General features: G+C 38.2%; 1 protein-coding gene across 2 annotated transcripts in view; it reads left to right on the forward strand.

The window, feature by feature from the left end:
* Nucleotides 1–14,046, forward strand: part of SLITRK6 (SLIT and NTRK like family member 6) — a 15,133-nt gene extending 1,087 nt beyond the window's left edge. For both annotated transcript variants that reach the window (XM_081327648.1, XM_081327647.1), the window contains exon 2: nucleotides 9,738–14,046. In XM_081327648.1, coding sequence (XP_081183774.1) covers nucleotides 9,754–12,276 — 2,523 coding nt within the window. In that variant the 5' untranslated portion in view covers nucleotides 9,738–9,753 and the 3' untranslated portion in view covers nucleotides 12,277–14,046. The remainder of the gene's footprint in view (nucleotides 1–9,737) is intronic.
* The last annotated feature ends 10,797 nt before the right edge of the window (nucleotides 14,047–24,843 follow it).

Raw genomic sequence — 24,843 nt, forward strand, 5'->3', positions numbered from 1 at the left:
CTCTAAGGGAACCTAGAGGAGAATCTGGCTTTGGAGCTAATTTGATGATCTTGGGAAGGTTTTGTTTTCTCGTTGTTTTGGGACAGGTGGGTTTATTCGCCCTTCACGCGAAGAGGGATGTGGCTGGAGGTGCAACGTTTGTGCAAAATCGACTCCAGGGCACTCCTGATCACTAGATTTCCCTCAAACGCGGTTTCCTCTCCTTTCAGGCTTGAAATGGAACCGCTTATTTCAGGCAATTTGGGGACGGATTGCTTCAATTAAAATACAAATCAGCCATTTATGAGTCACATTTCTGTAACCTGCAACGTTAATTAAATTAATTGATGTCACTTGGCATGCCTTCTGCTCGGTACATTTATAATATGAGGTTAGCTACTGTGATTGTTACAAAGATCTATGGCTGGTGAGGGAAAAGTATTAAAGAGAAACAATTGCATGCCACACACTTATTTCATGGACAGTTGTATTACCAGTGGCTCTGGAAGACTGGGGTGAACTCAAAGAGTAGAAAGATTTAAAACAAACAAAGAAAAACCCTCTGAGTTATGCTTTTCATAAGCTCTAAGCCTTTTTCTGCAGAATAAAAAGACTTACGGATTGCAGAATGCTCAAGAAAGCATGGCAATAGTTAATGTGGGAGGAATGCTTTTTCCATTTGAGGAAGAGAGAGGACGGAAAACTTTCATTTTCCAAAATGCATATGCAAAGCGATCTTCAATGCAACATGCAACCCAAATTGATTTACTTATCTTAATTCGACTCAAGGATATCATAACATGCTTATGATGTTCTCTTTCCCTGTCAGAAGAGGAGATAAATAATACATGAAGAAATGAGCCAAAGATTTTGATGCAGCTAAGAGTATTGTTTAAATTAGGGTGTCAAATACAAACCTTGGGTACTGCAAGTGAATACTTTGTTTCTAGGAGTGGTGGTGGGAAGCAAGACACCTTGAATGCCTGGACTTGCATGTGGTGTCCTGCTCATCATCTGAGATGGTGGGGTTGGTGGAAGGGACTCAAGCAGAACTATTTATAGTCTAGAGATATTAAACCAAGATATTCCTTTATCTCACAAAGTATCATATATTTGTATGTGTGTAAATTCTTGTGTGAACAAAAATAATCAAAAAAGATTAGAAAACTAAGAAATATATTTAGAAAAACTGAAATTATAATACTGTAGATATTTACCTAGGAATAAACTCTCTGAATCTCCTTGAGACTTGTACTGCTTGGCCATCAATATGCCTCTACAATATTCCAATAGAAAGGAATATATGTGGAACAGTGGAGTCCTTGGTTCTCTCTCTGCTTGGTTGTTTGCCTGCAGATGTTCCATCACCCAACTAGGAAACATTATCATTAACACTGTTGATGTTATGTAGTTGAGTAATGAAACTTCCGCAAGCAAACAACTGAGCTCAGAGGGCACCAAGTATTCCAGATGTTTAAAATGTCCCAGAGAGGGCCATTGATAACTGTAGAGCCAATTTAATTTAGACCTGTTTAGTTTTGCTAAATTATCCATATATCCTCAAGAAGAAAATTTCTGCAAGAAACAAAACCACATCAATTAAAAGCAAACTTTCAAAGTTAATTCAGATGAGCAGTCTAATGATAGGTGCTTATTCAGAAGACCTATTAGATTTCACACAACATACTGGAAGTAAAAGTGTAAAGACTGCAGCCAATTTACACCATAAAGACATCTTAGTTGAAATAGGATATATCCAATCTAGAATGTTTTCTCCTGTCATGACTAACAAACCAAATACCTCTGGAAAGCCCCCAAAGTCTTAAAGCTAATTTTCTCTTTCTCCACCACTGTTTAGTTGTGTGGCTTTCCATAACCTTCATTGCAGCTGGATGAAACATTTGCCGCAAATCATCTTGATTGAGTAAACTCAATTAATGTACTGCAACAGATTTTGTGATGTTTACATAAAATGTGTGAGCCTATGAGATCAGGCATGTGCTTCTGGTGAATTGAAAGATGAACAATTACATTTTCACATAAAATTCCTCTCCAACTAGTTACATACCAAATCGTTTTCTTAAATGAGATGGACAGTCACTCTTAGTGGCTTCTAACAAACTAGATTCTTTGACTTTGACAGCAACTTTCCAAACAGAAGGTGGTCACAACCTGGTAGTTATCCACACCGAATTCATTGGAAATTATTCCAAGAAAGAGTGTCTTAAGCACACTGTTTACTATTGTAGTAGAGTAGCTTTGCTTTGTTAGCTTTGTAGTAAAGAGTAAACCTCCCTTTGCCTCAAAATAAATAAATGAACATGTCCAAAGTAATCTTTTTTCTAACTTAACAGGTTTTTCCCTTTGAAAATTTGTCTTAATACATTGCTGCTACAAAACAATGGGAGATGCTCAGATAAAAGAAAGGCAATGTTTGCAACCCTGAATTATTCTTCACATTTAAAAGTGTAAATTTAAGAAGATGTATATTTTACTAATTTTCATGGCTGAAACTAGGGTCTTATAAATAAGATTACCCAAAGTACCACAGCAGTTTCATCCCATGTAGACTGTAGATTGAAGTTAATGACACTGTTGGCAATCTTCACATGTCCCTTTGCATGTTTCTTTTTTGTCTGTGGAGATTCTCAGTCATCCAAGTCATGATTGTCCCAAAGGTACTTTTTCAAGAGGTAACTGGACTTTCTTTCTTTTTTTTCTTTGAAGACGTTTAGCTTCTTATCCAAAAAAACTTCTTTAGCTCTGACTGGTTGGTAGGGAATGGAAGGATTTATATTCCTTGCAGACAGCTGGTCATTTGCATTCTTTTAGAGAGTCATTGAGGCCACTTGGAGATTTATCTGTCTCCTCAAGGTCACCTGAGTGGTGCACATGGGTATGGAGCCTTCTTGGAACTGCTGAAAGGATTGTGTTGTAGACTGAGGATAGATGTTGTCGTATCCCTCCCCCTCTATTGAGAGAGGGCTGTTTCTTTACTGTCTATTTTCTATTTTTCACTCTTTATTACTTCCTTTAGATTTTTAGTCATAGTAGACGTAGTGATATTTTTTCATTTTTTAATCTTACTTTCAAAGTTTTACAAGGGCATCCTGCAAGTCAATAGTATGCATACAGTAGTTCATTGACCTATGATGGGGACTAGTTAAATAAATTGATGCAACCTGAGGTGCATGATGGATTTTTTGACTGGGAATTCAAAGCAATTCAGTTCTGCAGCTGAATTGCAAAATTAAAAGTGGGTTGTGTTGTACAACTATTAGTTATTCTCTCTGCATCTCTCTCTCTCTCTCTCTCTCTCTCTCTCTCTCTCTCTCTCTCTCTCTCTCTCTCTCTCTCTCTCTTCACTGTCTCTGTATTTGGAATAAAACAAACAAACAAAACAAACCTATATTACCGTTTTGTAATACCTACTTGAAGACCAACCTCCAGCATCAAAATAGAAAAAAGTAGATAGTTTTGAGCACCTCGTTGGCTCAAATATGGGTGAAATCTTTTGCCTGTATCAGCCCAAACTATCAGCCCAAATTTCATATATATCAATCTAGCCTCCAACCTAAGAAGGAGATGAAATATGTCTAGAAAAAGTATTTGTGTCTCTGGGTAAGTGTTGACTCCTGCTGGTGAGCCCCCTGGATAAGATCCTGCAGTTTTCTTGAGAAGATGGATTTGCCATTACTTGATTACTAGGGCTGAGAAAGAGGGATGGCCCAAGGTTCACCCAGATGTCTTTGTGCTTAAGGAGAGAGTGGAACTCAAGGTCTCCGGTTTCTAGCCTGATGTCTTAACCACTACACCAAACTGACTCCTGTGTCAACCCCCGGTCTTTGGATCAGCACTTGTTTGCAGCATGCTAGCAAGCGGGCCGTACAAACAAGCAAAGCTCCATCCTTGAGATGCAGGCAGTATTCAAAATCACAACCCCTCTGGTCCACGAAAAAAACCTTTCTCCATGGCACTGGTCCCTGGTGTCCAAAAGGTTGGGGATCTCTGGTCTAGAGTTTAATATAACCAACTGAGAGACTGATATGTAGCATGCATTTTGAACCACTGCAAGGCTGCCATAACCATTTCCTTCAAATATGAATTATTAAGAAAAAAATCATTTCTTATTGAACTTACTTCAATAGAGCTGTTTGAAATATGTTTCCCATTAAGTAAAGGTACACAGAAGTACACAAGCCAGTTTTTGGTGTTCAGGGAGAATATGATGGCCTGTGTCAGTTGAAAGCAAAGAGGAACCACTTGTAAAAAGTCTGAAACAGAAGCTTTAAGTCTAGTGATCTATGTTACAAAAACTCTGCCAGACTGATTGTATTTTCTTGGGAATGATCAGATAAGGGTTCAAGTATTCTGGGGGAGATCAGATTAGTGCTGCTTTCTGCAGTGCAAAAACTCTAAAATTGACCTGTCAGCTCCTTCCTCCAAACTAGGTGGAGATTCCACCACAGACTGGACATGTTGGGGAGCCCACAACACCATCTACATTACAATCATTGGTTTCTCCATTGATTTCCATGGATAATTCTCGTTGCTATCCAAGATAATTTTTTTTTTAAAAAATAGTTTCTTAGTGGCCTGATGGTTGTTTATTTTTAATCACAAAGCATGTCCCTCCTTATCCAAACATTTCTCTTTAATTTTAATATATGTGCCTTATCCTCTGCTTTCCTTCTCTATCTTTTTACAGTTTGCAACCTTTGTTTGGTGGTATTTGGAGCTGGGACTGCTTTGATCATACTTTTCTCATTAAGAGCCCCTTCACAGTCAATTTGGCAGGTTCATCTTTCCTTTCCCTTTGATTTGGTTGTCAATATACTCAACAGTCTATCAATACTAAACATGTCCTGTCCTTCTTGAGCTATTATCCCCACATATATAGAACATGCATTTAGCCCTTAGGTTACCTTCCAAATAGAGGTTTTCTTATGCTTCTGTAACCCGTGGTTTCCCCCCCCCCACTCTTGGTAGCAACTTCATTACAAAAGAATTTATTTTCAGTCCTGAACTCTGCAAATGATATAACTTGGATGAAAAAATATATATAATTCAATTTAGGCTTACCAAAACATATATTCCATTTCACTTGAGACGTATAGGCCTATAAAATAGTGCTATGGAATATATTGATGTTTGCACCTTTTTGCCTTTTGGAGGTCCTGGTTTTAAATAATCAGGATAATATAGCAAGGAGCTCTAATTAGCATTGCTTGCTATAGAGTAAACACTTCCTATAGTTGCAGAATGAAGCACAATTACTAAATGATGCCATGTACATATAACTAGTTCTTTAAATTAAGTTATCTAATTTTTGTCTTTGTTTTCTTCAATCATCTGTAGCAGAAAAGCTAGACAGACCATATTTCTACTCAATATTTGATGGATAACACATTTTTTTACCAGAAAAGCAATAAATAGATTTTTTCCCCAATACTGCTCATAGAAATATGAGGCTATTCTAGTAAACAGTCAAGTGGAATCTTCTTGCCCCTAGATCTTCCTTCCTTCCTTCCTTCCTTCCTTCTTTCCTTCCTTCCTTCCTTCCTTCCTTCCTTCCTTCCTTCCTTCCTTCCTTCCTTCCTTCCTTCCTTTGCATGTCATGTCAAAGAGATGCCTGAAAGAATAGTAACAGTAAAAATGTTGCTTTGAAGGAGGACAAAATCAACATTTTATTTAGAATTATTTTTCTGAGCGATCCTTGGTGCTCTCATTTCCCAAACTAGGTAACATAGGTCGAGTAATGAAACATCTGCAAGAAAACAACCAAGCACCATGGCTCCCTCATTTCAACTCTGAGCTACAAATATTCTCCTTTATAAGTATTTTTCTCTCCAGTTTTTGTTTTATTTGGTTGTTGTTTCTTCTTTGCCTCAACTTTTCTACTACACCTTTGATTGTATACCATTGCTAAATTTGATATAATCATTCTCATGGATGATATTCTTTGGGACAGTGTTCTTATCCTTCTTCCTGTTTATACCAATACCCTAACCTTGAGTATGTAAGTCAGCATTTTATAGGTAGCAAGCCCTGTTATTGTTTCTTAATGGTGAGAATAACTTTCTTTTATTACACAAAGGACAGGTGAAGGGTTTCTTAGCTTGATCTCATAGTGCAGGGGTGTCAAACTGCTGGCCCATGGGCCGGATGCGTCACACGGAAGCCATGTCTACCCCATTATCGGCAATGGCAAATGTTCCGGTACGTTGTGTGACATCATGTGACACCACGAGTTTGACATGTCTGTCCTAATGGCTTAGAATATACTCACAATACTAAGGAAGGATTTTCAAAAAAAAGGCATTTAGAAGTGTAACAAAATGAAATTCAATGGTTAAAAAAGTAAGGTTCTACATTTAGTCAAGAAAAAACAAATGCACAGGTATAGTATAGGTGGTACCTTGCTCAATAGTAACAACTGTGAGAGAGATCTTGGAGTCCTAGTGGACAATCACTTAAATATGAACCAGCAGTGTGTGGGCAGCTGCCAAAACAACCAACACTGTGCTAGGCTGCATTAACAGAGGGATAGAGTCAAGATCACGTGAAGTGTGAATACCACTTTACAATACCTTGGTAAGGCCAAACTTTGAATGCTGCATCCAGTTTTGGTCACCATGATGTAAATAAGATGTTGAAACTCTAGAAAGAGTACAGAGAAGAGCAACAAAGTTGATTAGGGAACTGGAGGCTAAAACATATAAGGAATGGTTGCTGGAATTGGGAATGTGTAGTTTAAGGAAGAGAAGGATGGGGGGGGGACATGATAGCAGTGTTCCAATATCTCAGGGGTTGCCACAAAGAAGAGAGGGTCAACCTATTCTCCAAAGCACCTGAAATCAGGACAAGAAGCAATGGATCGAAACTAACCAAAGAGAGAAGCAACCTAGAACTAAAGAGAAATTTCCTGACAGTTCGAATAATTAATCAGTGGAACAACTTACCTCCAGAAGCTGTGAATGCTCCAACACTGGAAGTTTTTAAGAAGAGACTGGATAGCCATTTGTCTGAAATGGTATAGAGTTTCCTGTCTGAGCAGGGGATTGGACTAGATGACCTCCAAGGTCCCTACCAACTTTTTATTTATTTATTTATTTATTTATTTATTTATTTATTTATTTATTTATTTATTTATTTATTATCATCATCATCATCATTATCATCACCACCACCACCACCACTATCTTTGAGTTCTTTCTTCCCCATAGTTATTCTTTACTCTGAGTACGTGTAACCTCAAATTTAAAGTTATTTAAATCACAGATGATCAATCTGCCACCCAAGAGTCACACTCGGTTCTCCAACTTCATTTTTGTGAATCCCTGAAGCACCTCTAAAAATCACATTACAAGCAGTTTGGTATAATGGTTAAGCTGCTGACCTAGAAACCAGGGGACTGTGAGTTTTAGTCTCTTCTTAGACATGAAAGACAACTGGGTAACTTTGAGCTAGTTGTTGTTAAGGGAAAAATAGGAGAAGGAAGGATTATTAGGTATGTTCTTCATCTTGAGTTATTTATAAAAAATAATGAAGATGGGGAAATTAACTAATTAATTAATTCAGTAAAATCCAAGCCATCCCCCTCATTCTCTCTATGAAATCCAAGCATTTCGGATCTGTTGCTGAAGTCATTGGGTAATTCTGCATGGCAATCTCAGCTGCTTATGTTCCATGCTTCTCCAGCTGTTCTTGTATCTTAAAGGTAAAGGTAAAGGTTCCCCCACACATGCGTGCTAGTCGTTTCCAACTCTAGGGGCCGGTGCTCATCTCCGTTTCAAAGCCGAAGAGCCAGTGCTTGTCTGAGGACGTCTCTGTGGTCATGTGGCCTGCATGACTGGACGCCAAAGGCGCACAGAACGCTGTTACCTTCCCACCGTAGTGGTCCCTATTTTTCTACTTGTATTTTTAGGTGCTTTCGAACTGCTAGGTTGGCAGAAGCTGGGACGAGTAACAGGCGCTCACTCTGCTACGCGGCACTCGGGATTCAACCCGCCAAACTGCCGATCTTCTGATCAACAAGCTCAGCGTCCTAACCCACTGAGCCACCGCGTCCCTTCTTGTATCTTAGCCTGGTCCTAATTGAACTGATATTACAGTGAGGTGTGCTTGGTATTTAATCCAGGCTATAATCACCACTGTCTTGGACTGGTCGTTCAGTTTCTTCCCTTCTGAATGTCGTAGGGAAGGCAAGTCTCACTGGCTGCACTCCAGCCCAATCACATTTACCATCTCCTGCTTATTCCTTTTAGTGGTAATTTCTTTTCTTTCCCCAGATGTCTGCGCAGCTGGATACTTTTATGCCCCCTTCTCACATTCTCTCACTTGACACTAATGAAGATCCTGGCTCCCCACCACTGTGCTGTATTGTACCCTGCTACATTGATACTATATTGATTAAAATAAAGGGAACATGGCCCCTTACTCATTTGTTTTACTATGGTCTGTAAAAAAAAACATCGTGGAAGCAAAAAAAAGTGATGGTTAACTTCATAAAATGTGGACTTTGTAGCTTCATTCCTTTGTTTGTATGATGATCCTTAGGTTAGTATACAGGCAGGTAGAAATTGAAAAGGTAAACAGATGTATACTAGCAAAAGAGATAGGGAATACATGGTGCCCAGGAGACCTGACTGGATTCTATGACTCTTATAAACTATTATTAGATCAACTAAGAAAAGCAAAAACTGACCAGCTGTGAACATAGCATCCTAGTAGCTTCAATGAAATGCCATACATGACAGTCACCAACAACCATGGGAGCAGATATGTCATGTGCTGGGTCTAATTTGAGCTGGAGAGGACATTAATCTGGAATGAAGCATAGGGAACCAATCACTTGGAAGAATTTAACATAGCCCAGGATGGAAAGCAGGCCCTTTGAAGCAGCATTTCAAAACACAGATAAGAGAAACCTTTATAGTGAGCTGGAAGTGGGTAGTAGATTATCCCACCCATTGCATTGCTGGAAAAGTACAAAAGGGTAGGCTATACCAGTGATGGAGCATGAATAAAATATGGATCTGATCACTGTGTCATTTTTTTTGTCTCCTCTGCTTTCAGAAAATTAAAACCATAAACCTGAAGACAGCCTCAAGATTACTTTTCCAATAAGAATCATCACACCATCATGATTATGGGAATACAGCGGAATTTGTTTTTCTTCTTCTTTCTTAAAATAATGTATATACATAAGTGTGAATGTATAAATTAGCTGGCCCTTTCTTTCCTATAAATTATCACATTATTTTTCAAAGACATAAAACAAATATGTTACTTTGACATGCATCAGGCCTATGTCATCTTAGATATTGATGCTAGGTTCTGGGTTGTTATTTCAGAGAAAGATGGACTGGAGATTTTATTTGGAGTGTGGGTGTGGGTCCAGCCTTTTGTACTGCAAAGTATTAAACCTCCAAGCCTCTTAGAATGATTGGGTGAAGAGCCATTACCTCAGTTCAAGAGAAGAAAGTGACTTCCCCAAGGTGGAGTAAGCCACAGTTCTAGCACAACCTTTCTCTCTTTCAAGGATAAACTAAATTATCTTGGAAATTAGAAGCAGTGCGTGACCCAATAGTTCTCAGTTTTTAGACTAGACAATTACTGTAATATTTCAGTGGATTAGAGTGACTTTTTTTAGCAGCTGGTTTATTGTATACTAAAACATACTACCGTAATAGTTGTTTTCCCCCACCAAAGTTGAAGGAAACACTAAAATGTGTTTAATTTATTGTACTTTGCAGACGCTGTTGGATTACCATGAAGCTCTGGATAATCGCATTAAGTTTAATGGGGATTGCTTGTGATGTGCTATATTCTGAATTAGCATCCTCTTCGACTATTGGCTCTTGTGAAAACTTGTGTTTTTGTGAAGAAAAAGACAGCATCTTAATCATAAACTGTGAAGAAAGAGGCATCAAGGAGATATCTCAAGTACATGTTCCACCATCCCGGCCTTTCCAACTTAGTCTTTTAAACAACAGTTTGACTATGCTACAGGTCAATGATTTTGCCAGCTTTATCAATGCTGTCACATTGCATCTTGGATTTAACTATATTGTGGACATTGAACCAGGGGCATTTAATGGGCTAAGTCACCTTAAACAACTCCATATCAACCACAATTATTTAGAAATACTTAAGGAAGACACTTTCCATGGGCTAGAAAGCCTGGAATTCCTTCAAGCAGATAACAATTTCATCACAATAATTGAATCAAGTGCCTTCAGCAAGCTCAACAGGCTTAAGGTGCTTATTTTAAATGACAATGCCATTGAATTTCTTCCTCCCAATGTCTTTCGCTTTGTTCCATTAACTCACCTGGATCTTCGAGGGAACCAACTGCAAACATTGCCTTATGTTGGTTTTTTAGAACACATTGGCCGAATTCTAGACCTCCAGCTAGAAGACAACAAATGGATCTGTAATTGTGACCTACTGGAGTTAAAGAGTTGGTTAGAAAACATGCCTCCTCAGTCCATAATAGGGGATGTTGTGTGCCACAACCCTCCCGTTTTGAAAGGTAACATATTAAGCAGATTAAAAACAGAATCGCTCTGTCCAACTCCACCCCCAAATGACCTTGATTCTCCATCAGGGTCATTGCCTTTGGTGATTACAACATCAATAAGTGATAGTCATTCCTCAACCAAAGTGATACCTATTTTTAAAACTCCCACGAAGGAATCCAGTTTAACACCTCATGTTACAAAACCAGCTACTCTGCTTCCTGGAGTATATTGTCCTATACCTTGTCAGTGCACAAGCAATATCCTTTCAGGGATATTGATGCAGTGTCAGGAACAAAACATTGAAAGCTTGTCAGATTTAGGTTCTCCTCCTCCCAATCCTATAAAGTTGATTCTTGCAGGAAATATAATCCAAACATTACTGAAATCAGATCTTGTGGGTTATGACAGTCTAGAAATGCTTCATTTGGGAAACAATCGTATTGAAATGTTAGAAGCAGGATCCTTTATAAATCTCACTGAATTGCAAAAATTATATCTCAATGGCAACCATCTCACTAAACTAAGTCGGAATTTGTTTTTAGGCCTGCAACGCCTTGAGTATTTGTACCTTGAATATAATGCCATCAAGGAGATTTTACCTGGTACTTTTAGTCCAATGCCAAAACTTAAGGTCCTATACCTAAATAATAATCTCCTCCAAACTTTGCCATCTCATATCTTTTCTGGAGTTCCGCTAGCCAGGCTGAATTTGAAAACCAACCAGTTTACCCAATTGCCCATAAAAAATGTCTTAGATGATCTAGATCTACTAGTACAAATTGAACTGGAAGACAACCCCTGGGACTGCACTTGTGATTCTGTAGGGCTACAACAATGGATACAAAAACTGAATAGGAATACAATGATGGGAGAAATTCTCTGTACTTCTCCAAGACATCTAGCTAAAAAGGAACTGAAATCTCTGAACAGTGATATGTTATGTCCCACTTTAATGAACAGTCCAGCTATCCCAACTCATCCTAGCTTCCTAATCATCACAACATCACCAACTACCACCAGTACAGCAGACACTATTCTGAGATCGCTAACCGACGTAATCCCTCTCTCTGTTTTAATCCTGGGGCTCTTGATTGTGTTTATAACAATGATTTTTTGTGCAGCTGGCATTGTTGTTCTTGTTCTACATCGGCGGAGGCGGCACAAAAAGAAACAAACGGAAGAGCAGGTACGGGACAACAATCCAGTTCAGCTTCAATATAGCATGTATGGTCATAAAACCACACACCATACCACTGAACGGCCAGCTTCAACTTTGTATGAACAGCGCATGGTCAGCCCCATAGTCCAAGTTTATCAAAGCCCATCTTTCAACTCCAAATTTGCAGATCGAGATGAAAGGAATGATAAGGAGGGGAATGATTCCAAACACCTTCGGCGAAGTCTCTTAGAAAGGGAACACTCCTCTCCTCTCACTGGTGGTCCAAATGTCAAGTACAAAGCTACAGACCAATCAGCTGATTTTCTGTCCTTCCAGGATGCAAGCTCGTTGTATAGGAATATTCTTGAGAAGGAGCGAGAACTCCAACAATTGGGGATAACGGAATATCTTCGGAAAAGCATTGCTCAGCTACATCCTGAGATGGAAGTACATTATCCAAGAGCTCATGAAGAACTAAAGCTGATGGAGACACTTATGCTCTCCCGGCCAAGAAAAGTTTTACTAGAACAGACTAAAAATGAATATTTTGAGCTCAAGGCCAACCTGCATGCTGAACCTGACTACTTGGAGGTTTTGGAACAGCACACATGAAACACCACCTTTGAAGGCTTTGAATCAGAAACTCTTAGGTTTGTCTTACATTTGGAACTTTGTAAATAAAAGTGCCTTATAATAATGTGTCACCAATCAGAACTTTAAGCACAGCAGTAATCTGAGTGAAAAGAAGCTCTCAGGGATAACTGTGTGAAGCCATGGGAAAGTTTTCAGGCTATGTATCTCTTATCCCCAATATTAAATGTGAACTCTGTACAACTGGATTCTGGGAGGAAATTCAGTTTGCTTGGCCATATTCCTCTAGGTGTGTATTGCAGTCCCTAAGGTTTCTTTTTTAATTGTTGATTTTGCTAAACAGACATTTAAAGCATTTGTTTTTTCTCAGTTCCCTTCTTATTTTTTTTCCATGGATGCAATATTTAATTAAAAACCTACGAGGATTGACTTAGCCAGCTACTAGAAAGTAGGGAACATGAGTTATGGATGAGTCCATGTATATGAACAAATTGTACATGGCAATAATGCGTAATAGTTATAAAGGGAACTGTATGTTTTTGTTTCAAAAGAAAAAAAAAACCATTTGTGAGCTTCCAAGGACTGCAGTATTTAGGAACCTTCAATTTGGAATGTTGTTTATCAAAAAAAATAATAATGAGGATGGAAAGGGAAAGTGGTATGTTAGGCAGGAATTTAAAGGGTATAATGGAAACCTTTTGTTACTTTCCCTCTATGGCATTTTTAATCACATTTTCGGACAATCTTCAGTATAATGCTGCTATAGACTCCTGTGCAACATTGGATTGACACTTGTACTTGGGAAGTTTGAAACGCTACTGAGAATTTAATGTAAATATATTAGTATACTGATGCACCCAATTTTTATTTTTATTGTATTTATATGATTGGCTCCTATGATAACATCACTTTGCTGTGGCCAGTGAATTTCAGACTGCAAGTCAGACAAGAAATAAGCCATCAGAACTTGTTTCTGGCTGTAAACACACTGTCTTTGCCATAATGACATGGCAAAAGGTCATTTCTCAGCCCTTCCCACCCCCACCCCAAACAGGTCTGGTTTAAACAAGGTAGGCATGTAAAATAAAGAAAAGTCACAAACCGAAGAAGTTGCATTGAAAATTAGTTATTGAAATTGTATGGATACATCCTTAGCATATATATCAGAGATACGTGCTTTTGCCACATTTGTATGGGTATGCTAATTTTGCATACATAGATGTCAGTGGCTAACCATGTAAAGGTTAGCAAGTCCCGTAGAACTCCACAGCTTGGTGTGTGTATAGAATTGTGATCAAGTTTAAATGCAATGGTGTTCTTTGTCATACTTGATCTCACATGTAAACACAGCTCACATATAATATGATCTAATCTACAATCCTAACTTTGTTTCTGAGAAGAAGAAAATTGTTCGATCCAATTCTGACTATTTCACAAGTCTGTCACTGTGTTTCCAAACACAGATTTGCTGCACTCACAATTTGGATTTGTGTGTGTTTGTGTGTGTGTTTGTGTGTGTGTGTGTGTGTGAGAGAGAGAGAGAGAGAGAGAGAGTGAGTAAGCAGCACAGCAAATCAGTTGAAATCAATGGAACATAGCACTAAAATTATGTTTGGAATTAAGGAGACAAGAAGCAGGACAAATTTATTTTACTATAAAGTTTAGTTAGAATTGTTTGTATTATTTATTCTGTACATTTTGTATCTTTTATGTTTGAAGTTACAATTATTATTCTTGGGTGCCTTTCAAGCAAATCAAAGAACTTAATCATGATAAATAAAACTGACAATAAAGGGATTTTTTTAAAAAAAATGCTTCTTTGTATTAAGACTCCCGTTTTAATTTTCTCTCTCTCTTTTTAAAGTAAGCTCTGCATGCATGAGTTCAGATCCATTCTGAAATCAGATTGGAGGCTTCTCTCCATTGCCATGCATACAGACGTTTCTTGTTCTGGGGAGCAAGACGGCAGTTAAATACCAGTGTATGACTGAAAAAGTGCCAAAATGGTAATCTGACCTGCATTTCCCCCTCCTGATTAAGTTACTCTTTTGTAAACCAGTCACCCTTTGATAAATATCTCCTTACACACTTTTGTGCTGAAAAATCAGAAGGAGCCTAGTAACATCTTTTCTTAAAGATCCTAATAAATATTTACTGGGAAATGTCTATATATGTTACGACAGTCAGACTTATGAATTGCATCTACTCTAAATAAATAATTTTAATAGTGTCCCTACTAATTGCTTACATAGTAACTTTGGCTTAAATATAAAGCATTGTTTTTTGTAGAGAAAGTTCATCCCTGGAAAGTAAAGAAGAAAGACATTAACATCAAATATATCATTCATTTATCTGATGCAGTACTGCAGAAAGCAAACTATATCTTCATATCTGCTTGACTACTTATTTATGTTTGGACTGGATTTTTGTTAATATATTCCAAATCAATATTCTCCCACTGATACCTCCAAGAATGTTGAACAACTCTCAGAATTATGAGCAAAAGTTGGTCAAAGCATTAGACTCCAAATAATGAATAAAGAGACATGAAACAGTGTAAGAATCATCCCTGTATTGAGATGAAGCATGTTTCTCTGAAGCTTTGCTATAGTTAATGGATTGTATACTTTACTTAGAATTGTAGTAGACTGAATGAATACACAGATTATATCTCTATCTCCATTTCTACCTGAATGAAGTACCAGCGTCTGGGTTGGGTCCTATAAAAAAGGTAAAAGTTTTCCTGTCAGTGATGTCTGACTGTAGGTAGGGTGTGGTTCTCATCTCTGTTTCTTGGCTGAGGGAGCCAGCATTGTCCAAAACAAATTCCATAGCCATGTAGCCAGCATGGCTATATGGCAAAGGGGCACATAATTCTGTTATCTTTCCATCAAAGTGATACCTATTAATCTACTTGCATTTGCATGCTTTCAAACTGTTAGGTGGGCAGGAGGTGGGAGAAGGAACAGGTGCTCACCCGGTTGCGCAAAGCTCAGGTCTCAAACCTGGGCTGTCAGTTTTCTTGCAGCAAGCTCAACATTTTTAACCCCTGAACCATCACACACACACACAGACACACACACACACACACACACACACACAGAGAAACACACACACACACACACACAGACACACACACAGAGAGAGAGAGAGACAGCCAGAAATAACTCTAACAGAAGATACTGCCATTATACTTTGTCTCAGTAAATTAAATGTGTATGCCATAAATATAGAATCATGCTGCAATGATTTTAAGTGTGAAAAACAGTCAGAAGTCACTTTTTCAGTGCTATTGTAACTTTGAATCATCACTAAATGAATGATTGTAAATCAAGGACTACCTGTGCTCATCCCTCATTGAACACTGATGTTCAAAGAGCTCCTATCAAGAGAATTCTCTTGGCTAGTTGTATTTTTATGGAATTTAAAACCAAAGGAAAGATAGATCAGAATTGATGATATTCAGAATTTCTTCTCAGGGCTTGTAAAGTCAATACACTAAATTCGGAAATATTTTGGGCCTGCTGTTCTTCTAATTTTCTTGTTCCCATTGGATCTTGTCAACAACAATTTGCTAAATGATATTGCCCATTACTGTTTGAGTCTAATCACCAAGAATCATTACCCAAATGCAGGCCAGCCCACCAGTTTAACAAACTGGTGGGCTGGCCTGCATTTGACAGTTAAAGATAATGGATACCTCTGGCTAAATCAGACCATGAAATTGAATAAGAGACATGAATTCATTGGATAGAGAAATAAGCTAAAAGTCACCAACCAGTTGTGCAAAAGAGACAAGATTATTTGTGTTATTTTTTTCCAAATTAGGCAGGGAATTGACAAGCAATCTTTTGTTTGCAGCAAGAATAGATATCCGAATATGTTTCTAAATTTCTTGATTATTCTGTAGTTGAGAAGATATTTTCTGTAGTTTTCATGATTTCAAAATGAGCATAGTAAGAAAAGTTGGGTACCTGAATAAGAATAGTAGTAGATTGGATGTTGTTAAAAATAAGAAAGATATAAAATAAGTGTCATTTTCTGCCATTTTCTGTTTCTGGATTACAGCATAATGCAGAAATTAGACATAATAGATTTATGACTGAAACTGACCAGATTTATACTGATGCAGGCAAGTGTGAAATGAAGGGAGATAGATACAAGTAGCTCTTGCAATAATAAGAAAAGAATAAGTTGTGTGATTTTTTTCCCCTTGAATTTTAAGACTCACATAAGTATGACAACCACACACATATCTATTTTGACTCTTTGTCTCTTTCTTAAATTCAAAAGGATTAAAAAAAAACCCAACCTTGGATCAGTTACACTATGAAACAAAAAAAAAGTATTCTGCATTGTCAAGTTAAATTTTTGTCTAGTAACAGCCTTCTCATTCTTCTGTTCGTTAACAGAATTTGTTGACGAGAAGAATAAAGGTAAAGGTTCCCCCGCACATGCGTGCTAGTCGTTTCCGACTCTAGGGGCCAGTGCTCATCTCCGTTTCAAAGCCGAAGAGCCAGCGCTTGTCCGAGGACGTCTCCGTGGTCATGTGGCCGGCATGACTAGATGCCAAAGGCGCATGGAGCGCTGTTACCTTCCCACCGTAGTGGTCCCTATTTTTCTACTTGCATTTTTATGTGCTTTCGAACTGCTAGGTTGGCAGAAGCTGGGACGAGTAACAGGCACTCACTCTGTTACGCGGCACTCGGGATTTGACCCGCCAAACTGCCGACCTTCCGATCGACAAGCTCAGCATCCTAACCCACTGAGCCACCGCGTCCCTGACGAGAAGAATACAACTCCTCAGAAACTAATGCAAGTCTAATTACAGTGATAAGAGTCTTGTCCAGTTCTAGTTCATCTAGCACAGTGGCCTCCAACCTTTACTCACCAGGGACCGGTTCTGTGGAGAGAGGTTTTTCGTGGACTGGAAGGGGCGTGGTTTCACATACTGCCTACATGGATAGAGCTTTGCTTGTTTGTGTAGCCCAGTTTCTGATATGCCACAGCCCAGTTGGCGACTCCTGCTCTAGCAGATTCAATGAAACTACAGGGAGTCTCCCCCCCCTCTCTCTCCCTCTTACACATAAATCCATGTGAGTTTTAAGAATAATTCATACATCCTAATTTAATTCATATTCTGAAATACATTAGTATTAACCTTAATGAACAAAATAATTTAGATAGTGATCTGCTAGGAAAAAATACAAACAAGATTGTCTGGAATTCTAAAACAACAACAACAATGCAATTACAAATCATCCCTTTTATCATATTTTTGATTATTTTCTCTGTTGATACCATGCACCCCTGTTGTAATTATTCTTATAATTAAAGGTAAAGGAACTATATTGAGATCCAGGGGCATGACTGGGGAAATGAGAAAGTATAACGTTATTGTATAATAGAATAACCACTATGTTCTATGGATTAGAAATAGCATTTAATTTACCTTCCTCTTTTCTTTTCTTTTCCTTTTTGGTTCTGGATCATTACCTTATTGTGTGGCTGAATCTGTAAAACTATAGATTGGTGCATTAACAAGCTATAAATATATTTTGCTGTGCCTTTTTGTGGTGTTAATCTGTCACTGGCCACAAAAAAGCTGTCCTTTTTGTTTTATTTCAATCACTATGATCTTAGATAGAATTGAAAAGAGTAGTCCTTATATTTCTCACTGTGTAGCATCTCTGAAACACCTCAAAAATTTCTGAATCAGGAATTGTACTTGGGATTGAAATGTATATAGAGAAGTTAATGGCCTCATACTTACAACAAGAACATTCAGCAAATAGATATGTACCACAAGTATAAATGGAAATTTATTTTGTACTTTAGTGCAAACATACCAAATACATACTACACAAAGTAAAATGGGAACTAGTCTTCACGTTTTCTAATTTTTTAATGCAGGTCCCAATTTTAAACAATGGGCACCAAAAAAATCCCACATGTTGTTGGGAAAAATGTATTGTACTGGACCAGGAACAGGGAGATGTTATTCTAAGCCTAACCTCAGTCATGGAATCTCAGTTGGTGACTTTGGACAGTAGTAGAAACTGCTTCAAAGATGTGGGGAAAATTGGAAGATGGAATGATATATATGCCACCTTGAGTTCTTGGACTATTAATTAATCTATTAGAACTTTTTTGCATAAATGTCTTTAGCCACACTTGCAAAGTGAGACTTGATCACTTGACCCAATACCTTAAATTAGAAATATTCCAAATTCTCCCATCCTTAATTACAGTACATAAAAGGAAGGAAAACAAATTCATATAAAGTAAAAGTTGCATAAATCCCTAAGCTTTATGTTTGCAAAATATGCTTGGGTTAGTAACATGTGAAAATATGTTCTCCTGTTCCTTGAAATTCTACTCCCTTGCAGAAGAGATGTATCTTTTTTATTTCATTCTTGGAGGGCTTCAAAATCATTTATTTGTATTTATTAAAATTTTATTTATTGTTCACAGGTGACAGAATTTGGGGATTAAGTTGTTCCTTTTCTTGTTATGTGTCTTTTCTCCCTGATTGCTTCTGCTTCTGGATACGAAAAGGCCACATAGAAGCATTCCATCCCAGTTGTTCTATTGAGGAATAATAGAAAAATGTGATATCAGAGATTTTCATTTTCCTATTATATCCCATGGGGCTGCTGGGGAAATGATAGCAGAATTAGATAGGATATTCGCTCTCATTCTTTAGTCACTTGATACCTGAGATAGGTCCTTCTATCCTTCTTTGAGGAGTTCATTTTATTTATTTATTTATTTTGGCATGCTGAAAATATGATTCCTTCTGTGGTATGTGAAACATCAAAATGAAGAAGGTCTTTCTTCCTGCAGTGTACTGATCGATTGATTGATCAAATTTATATGTATGGCCACTTCATGTATGCAACTTTGGGTAGTGTATCCAATTAAATTTGAACACAGCTAGAGGAGTGAAAGGCTTCAACTCCTTCCAGAAACTTATAGTGCAAATGTTTAGGGCACCAAAGCTTCGATATGAACTTCATTTGTGTAGATCTTGCTATTTTAGGTGTTTGTGGTCTATGCATAAATGCCTGCAATAATTTACACCTTTAAAGTTGCACTGGAAGGGAAAGGAGGGTTGGTCAGAATGCAGAATGTATTTCAAATAAAAAAAAAAGTGAACAGATCGACAATAACCTGCAACATATCTTAAATTATCTTGATCAAAGTGACTCAGAGAACATTGTGGTTGAATGGTGAGTTTAACCCTCCTGCCAGTCAAACAATCACTATTTTAGCCTCAATAATTGACAAAGTTTATATGTGCGCTTTTAAGAAAAGAAAAGAAAAATCTCATCCATCTCATTTCAAATGTTACATTTCTCCCATGAAAGTGGAAAATGTTGTGATGCAGATTTTAATCTCTTCTGCCATGGTTTTGTTGAGACCTGAATCTTTCATTTTCTAGATAAGCAGCAGATACGGCTGTAATTTACAAGTGCTTATGTATCGAGCAATCAAATTATCCAAATGGCAAAGATGGCTTAGATTTTGCAACAATTTTCTACTCCAAACCAAATAACACATGGAACAATAAAAGATAGAAATATATATTGGTGTTCCTGCTTGGATGAAATGCATGAAAAAAAATCTGAAGAGAAGTTGGAGAATGTTTAGCAGAAAATGACCCACTTCAGCTTTACAACTCTGCAATACTTGAGATTCCAAAAAAGGTGCTCCAGAGGACGTGGAAATGTAAGTAAAACAGTTTTTTGTAACTCTATTGTCCCACAACTTTCTCAAAAACATATTACTGCCATAAGCAGTTGCAGCATGGTCCCAGAAGAGTTTTAAAGAGCTGCACACGGGCACTATATCTGCACATTTATGTTCTAAATATCATTTTGAAATCAAATTGAAAATGTTCTATGGTTATCCTCAGTACAGTCAAGATTCTTACAAATATCATAAGCCTTTCATTATCCTCTTCTCTTTCACAAGTTTTACTTTTTAATATTTTAAATAATATAAAGACATTCGTACTGATGCAAATTGAGACCAGGTATATGTAATGACACCCCTATAAGGATTACTTCTTTATGTGCTCAGAGACCAAAGCTGAATCTGTGCATGCATACTGAAACACCTCATTATATTACACCTGGCTTCTTGAACTTGTTACCAAGCTTAATCACCTATCACAATTGCAGATCAGTTACCACAATACCTTATGTATTGAAACATTCATAATTTTTTAACAGTAGAAATGGGTATCAGAAGCTAGTGAGTTTGCTTTATAATGAGCTAAGTCTAGAATTCTGTTTTGTATTTACTAATGTTCTAGTGTCTTTTGACTCATAGTACCGTATTTGGTCTCCAACCAAGTTATAAAACTCAGCTGCCTGCATGTTTTTCTGTTCTTCTTGTTGTTGTGCAGTTTTTGAAGATTTTGGTATCTCTATGACCATTCAACTAATAAATAAATAAATATCTTAAAGGACAGGAAACAACAACCTGGGACAATCAAAATTATATAAAAATATTTGCTGTATCCACCTATTTTTTTTCAACTTGTCCATAACTCCCCGCCAACAAATTTCCTTCCATTATATTGATAGAAGTGGATATCATTCATTCTTGCTTCAGTATTTGATGTAATCCATTCCACTGCAGTTACATCCCCAGGATTTATATACCCAATGGTTGCATATTTCACTTGAAGCATTTTTTTTTAATTTTATAATTGGGCCAAACAGATTCTATAAACAATGTTGTTGTTTTTTTGTTAAACCATCTTATTCACTGATTATACAAGGTGAGATATAACTCAAAACTAATTTTCAGGGAAACAAGGAGACCATATCTTTCACAAGCAAAGTAAGACAGGGAGATCTTCTTTTCAGGGTGGAGCTTAAATTAAGAATGCTTCCATATCAAAGATTTACTGAGAAACTGTTATGTTTTATTCTCTCCCTTAATCCATATGATCCACAAGATAAGAACCTGAACATCAAGAAAAGCATGTCAATCACAAGTCAGCATTCATTACAATATAGCCATACATTATTCCAGGCTTCTTTTAAAAATAAAATTTTAAGTATTGCCAGGTTTTTTATTTTAAATAAATTAAGTGGCAGACCAGGTTCAAGACCCGGGTGCTGCATGACTGGGTGAGCTCCCATTACTTGCTCCCCCGCCTGCCCACCTAGCAGTAAGAAAACATGCAATGCAAGTAGATAAATAGGTACCATTTCATTGGGAAGGTAACAATGTTCCGTGCAATTTTGGCATAAAGCCAGGCTGGCCACATGACCATGGAGGTGTCTTCAGACAATGCTGGCTCCCTTAGTAAGAAATGGAGATGAGCATCACCCCTTAAAATTGGACCTTTACCTTTACCTTTACATTGTAAATTATTATTTATTGCTTTGTTGATGTTGAAAAGCACCAAAATCATGGTCAATATGTGTATTATGTAATTTACACACACGTGTGTGGTTTCTATGTGTATAGCATAGGTGTGCAGAGAGAGAGAGAAATGTAATATTTTATTATTTGCTTGCTACCTTTTTTAGTTACTGTTACATAGCTATTACATTGCTGTATAGCCTTACAATAGTAATAGCATTGCACTCTTTTATTAGAAATTGACATTAAGGACACAACACTGAAAATCTAGATTTCTATTAATAATGGAATCTAGCTAAAAAGAACTGGCTGCAAAGTCTCTGCAGCCTCTCAAATTCTGTTTGTGCATATAGTGTGGCAAAAGCCTTTGTCAGCAGCACATCAGCAGCTTTCATCTGCTGATGTGATGAGACAAATAGATAACTGCTGACAACATTAGCAAAGAAGTCATGGACAAGAAAGTGAAGAGGAGGTTGGTAGAATCTAAACCATTAAGAAGCAGAGCAAGATGAGCAAGAGAGAAGATAAGGGAAAAGATTGTGGTTTATATATTGTTTTACTATATTGCACTCATCTGATAATGAGAAGGGTCTATAAATTATGAGGTCCATGTCTGAAGTTGTTGTTTTTTTTTTTTGGAGAAGGGCTTTGAGGAATAGAAATGTGTCAGTACTTTCTCCCAATTCATCACAACATGTTGATTTACAGTAAATCATCAGTTTGACTAGCACTGTGAATTCAGTAAGAAGTATCAACTTGGTTCAGGAAAAAAGAAAACATGATTTCCTTGATACATGAAAGCAACTGAATAATTAATCCATTTCAGCTTAATTCAAAGTTTCAATTGCTCCAATGCAACAGATTGATTCAGACTGAAGATTTCACTGAGTTCCTTGAGAATCAAATCTCTGAATTAAAATTATGCATAACTGTGTAAGTATGCGAACGCAGTACTTCCGATTGACAGCATGTTTTACAGAAGTACATACAGTGATGTATTTTAGCATAACTCAATGACTTTTCCCCCCATTTTGGTCTCTGACTTGACAATCTGTCAAGCTATAATTCAGCAGGATATTTACTGCTATTGAGCAACCAAATTTCCCCACACTCAGAACAGCTGGAAAGGAGGGATTGGGGCAAAGAATCACTTCTGACCCCATGTCTCTCTATGTGGCTCTATTCATTCAAGCATTAATCTTGCTGATGTTTGTGGTTTGCAGGCCAGAAAACTATTAAACCTTAGCAGTTTTTGCCTGCATATACATTAATCATACTGAGGCCAGACACTGTTGGGTGTAGAAGCCAGCTGGTATAACAATATACAGTTTACAAATGGAATGGGTTACAAAAACATCTTTCCTCCTTTTCTTCCTCCTTCTCCTATTCACCACCTCCTCCTCCTTCTATTGCTCTGAAGCTCAAAAGTGTCTAAACACAGCCAAAGTGACTGTCTTCAATATAAGGAGTATGTTGAATACAAGAAAGGATAGGCCATTCATTGAAGAGTGGTGGCTCATGTGGTTAGGATGCTGGGATGATGATCAGCAAGCCTGTGTTTGAGAACCTAGTGCTGTTGTGTGGCAGGGTGAGCTCCCGGCATTTGCTCTTGCTCCTGCCGAGCTAGCAATTCAAAAGCATGCAATCTCAAGTAGATTTATAGGTACCACTTTGATGGGCACATTAATGAGGACATGAAAGGAGCCCTACAACCAGGCATACCCCAGGCAACGGTGATGTCACCAGCTAGTTCTTTCAACGCAGAAGTGCCTTAGTTGTTTCCAACATGAATGCAAACACAAGGCCATCCTTTCAGAAGACATCCTATATATGCTTCTATTTTATGGCAAGTCTTCCTTTAGAGATATCATGAGCCCCTAAGATGCAAGTGTTCTGTTAGTGAATTAGCCAGATAGTCCTGACCTTCATATGTGCATTATTATTTTTTCACACAGCTATCTTTTACGATTAGAAGTTGTATATTCAATGGAAACTGTAATTTTCTCCCTTGTGAATAATACACCCAAATCAACTTTCAACAGAAAAGTAGGAAGAAAGAGTGAAGTTATGTGAGTGGGCTGTCTTCCAGTGCCATTAAGAAGCACCATCCAGTCATACTAGGCTGCCAATAGGAATCTATGTTCAGAGTAATACTTCCAAAGGTGACAACACAAACAAAGAGGACACACTACGATCATTATTGTTTAGTGTTTGTTTCTGTGTGTGTGTGTGTGTATGTATGTCTAAGTGTCTGTATGTCTGCACTTGTGCATGCATGTGCTATGTGCGCATATAATTTCAAGAAAGTAAGATATAATAAGAGCCTTGGTGGAGCAGTGGGCTAATGCCTCCTTAAGTAACACCAGCTGCCTGCAATTAGTGCAGGTTCGAATCCCACCAGGCTCAAGGTTGACTCAGCCTTCCATCCTTCCGAGGTAGGTAAAATGAGGACCCAGATTGTTGGGGGCAATTAAGCTGACTTTGTAATAATGCCGCTTGGGGGGTATGTGAAAGCCCTAATAAGCAGGCATATACATAGAATGAAGGCTACTGCTAAGTTTGTAAGCCGCCCTGAGTCTTCGGAGAAGGGCGGGATATAAATGGAATTAAAATAAATAAATAAATAAATAAATAAATAAAAATAATTGGAGTGGCAGGATTATTACCTAGACCAGGGGTCGGCAACCTAAAAAAGAAAAAGAGCCACTGGGAACCGGTTCCATCACAAATTAAAAAAAGAGGGAGCCGCGTGCGTGTGTCCATGCACGCGCATGCGCAAAAAGGTTTTTTGTGCATGCGCGGACGCACGCGGCCGCCATTTTTTTAAAAATGAGATGGAACCGGTTCCCGGTTGCCCGATGGCGACGGCCCGTCTGCAAAGCTGCCGCTTTCGGCAGCTTTGCAGACGGGCCGTGGCAGCTTCCTGAAAGAGCGGCGCCCCTGCCCATTCTGAGAGGTGCGCGCGCACCTCTCCGAACGACCGGAGGTGCGCGCGTACCTCCGCGCGAATGGGCAGCGGTGCCGCTCTTTCAGGAAGCCCGCCGCGGCCCGTCTGTGAAGCTGCCGAAAGCGGCAGCTTAGCAGACGGGCCGCGGCAGCTTCCGCAAAGATCGGCGCCCCTGCCCATTCCGAGAGGTGTGCGCGCACCTCTCCGAACGACCGGAGGTGCGCGCGCACCTCCCCAAACCTTTGGGGAGGTGCGCG

This window comes from Vipera berus (genome assembly GCF_964194415.1).
Source record: "Vipera berus genome assembly, chromosome: 4".
In the NCBI taxonomy this organism is placed as follows: domain Eukaryota; kingdom Metazoa; phylum Chordata; class Lepidosauria; order Squamata; family Viperidae; genus Vipera; species Vipera berus.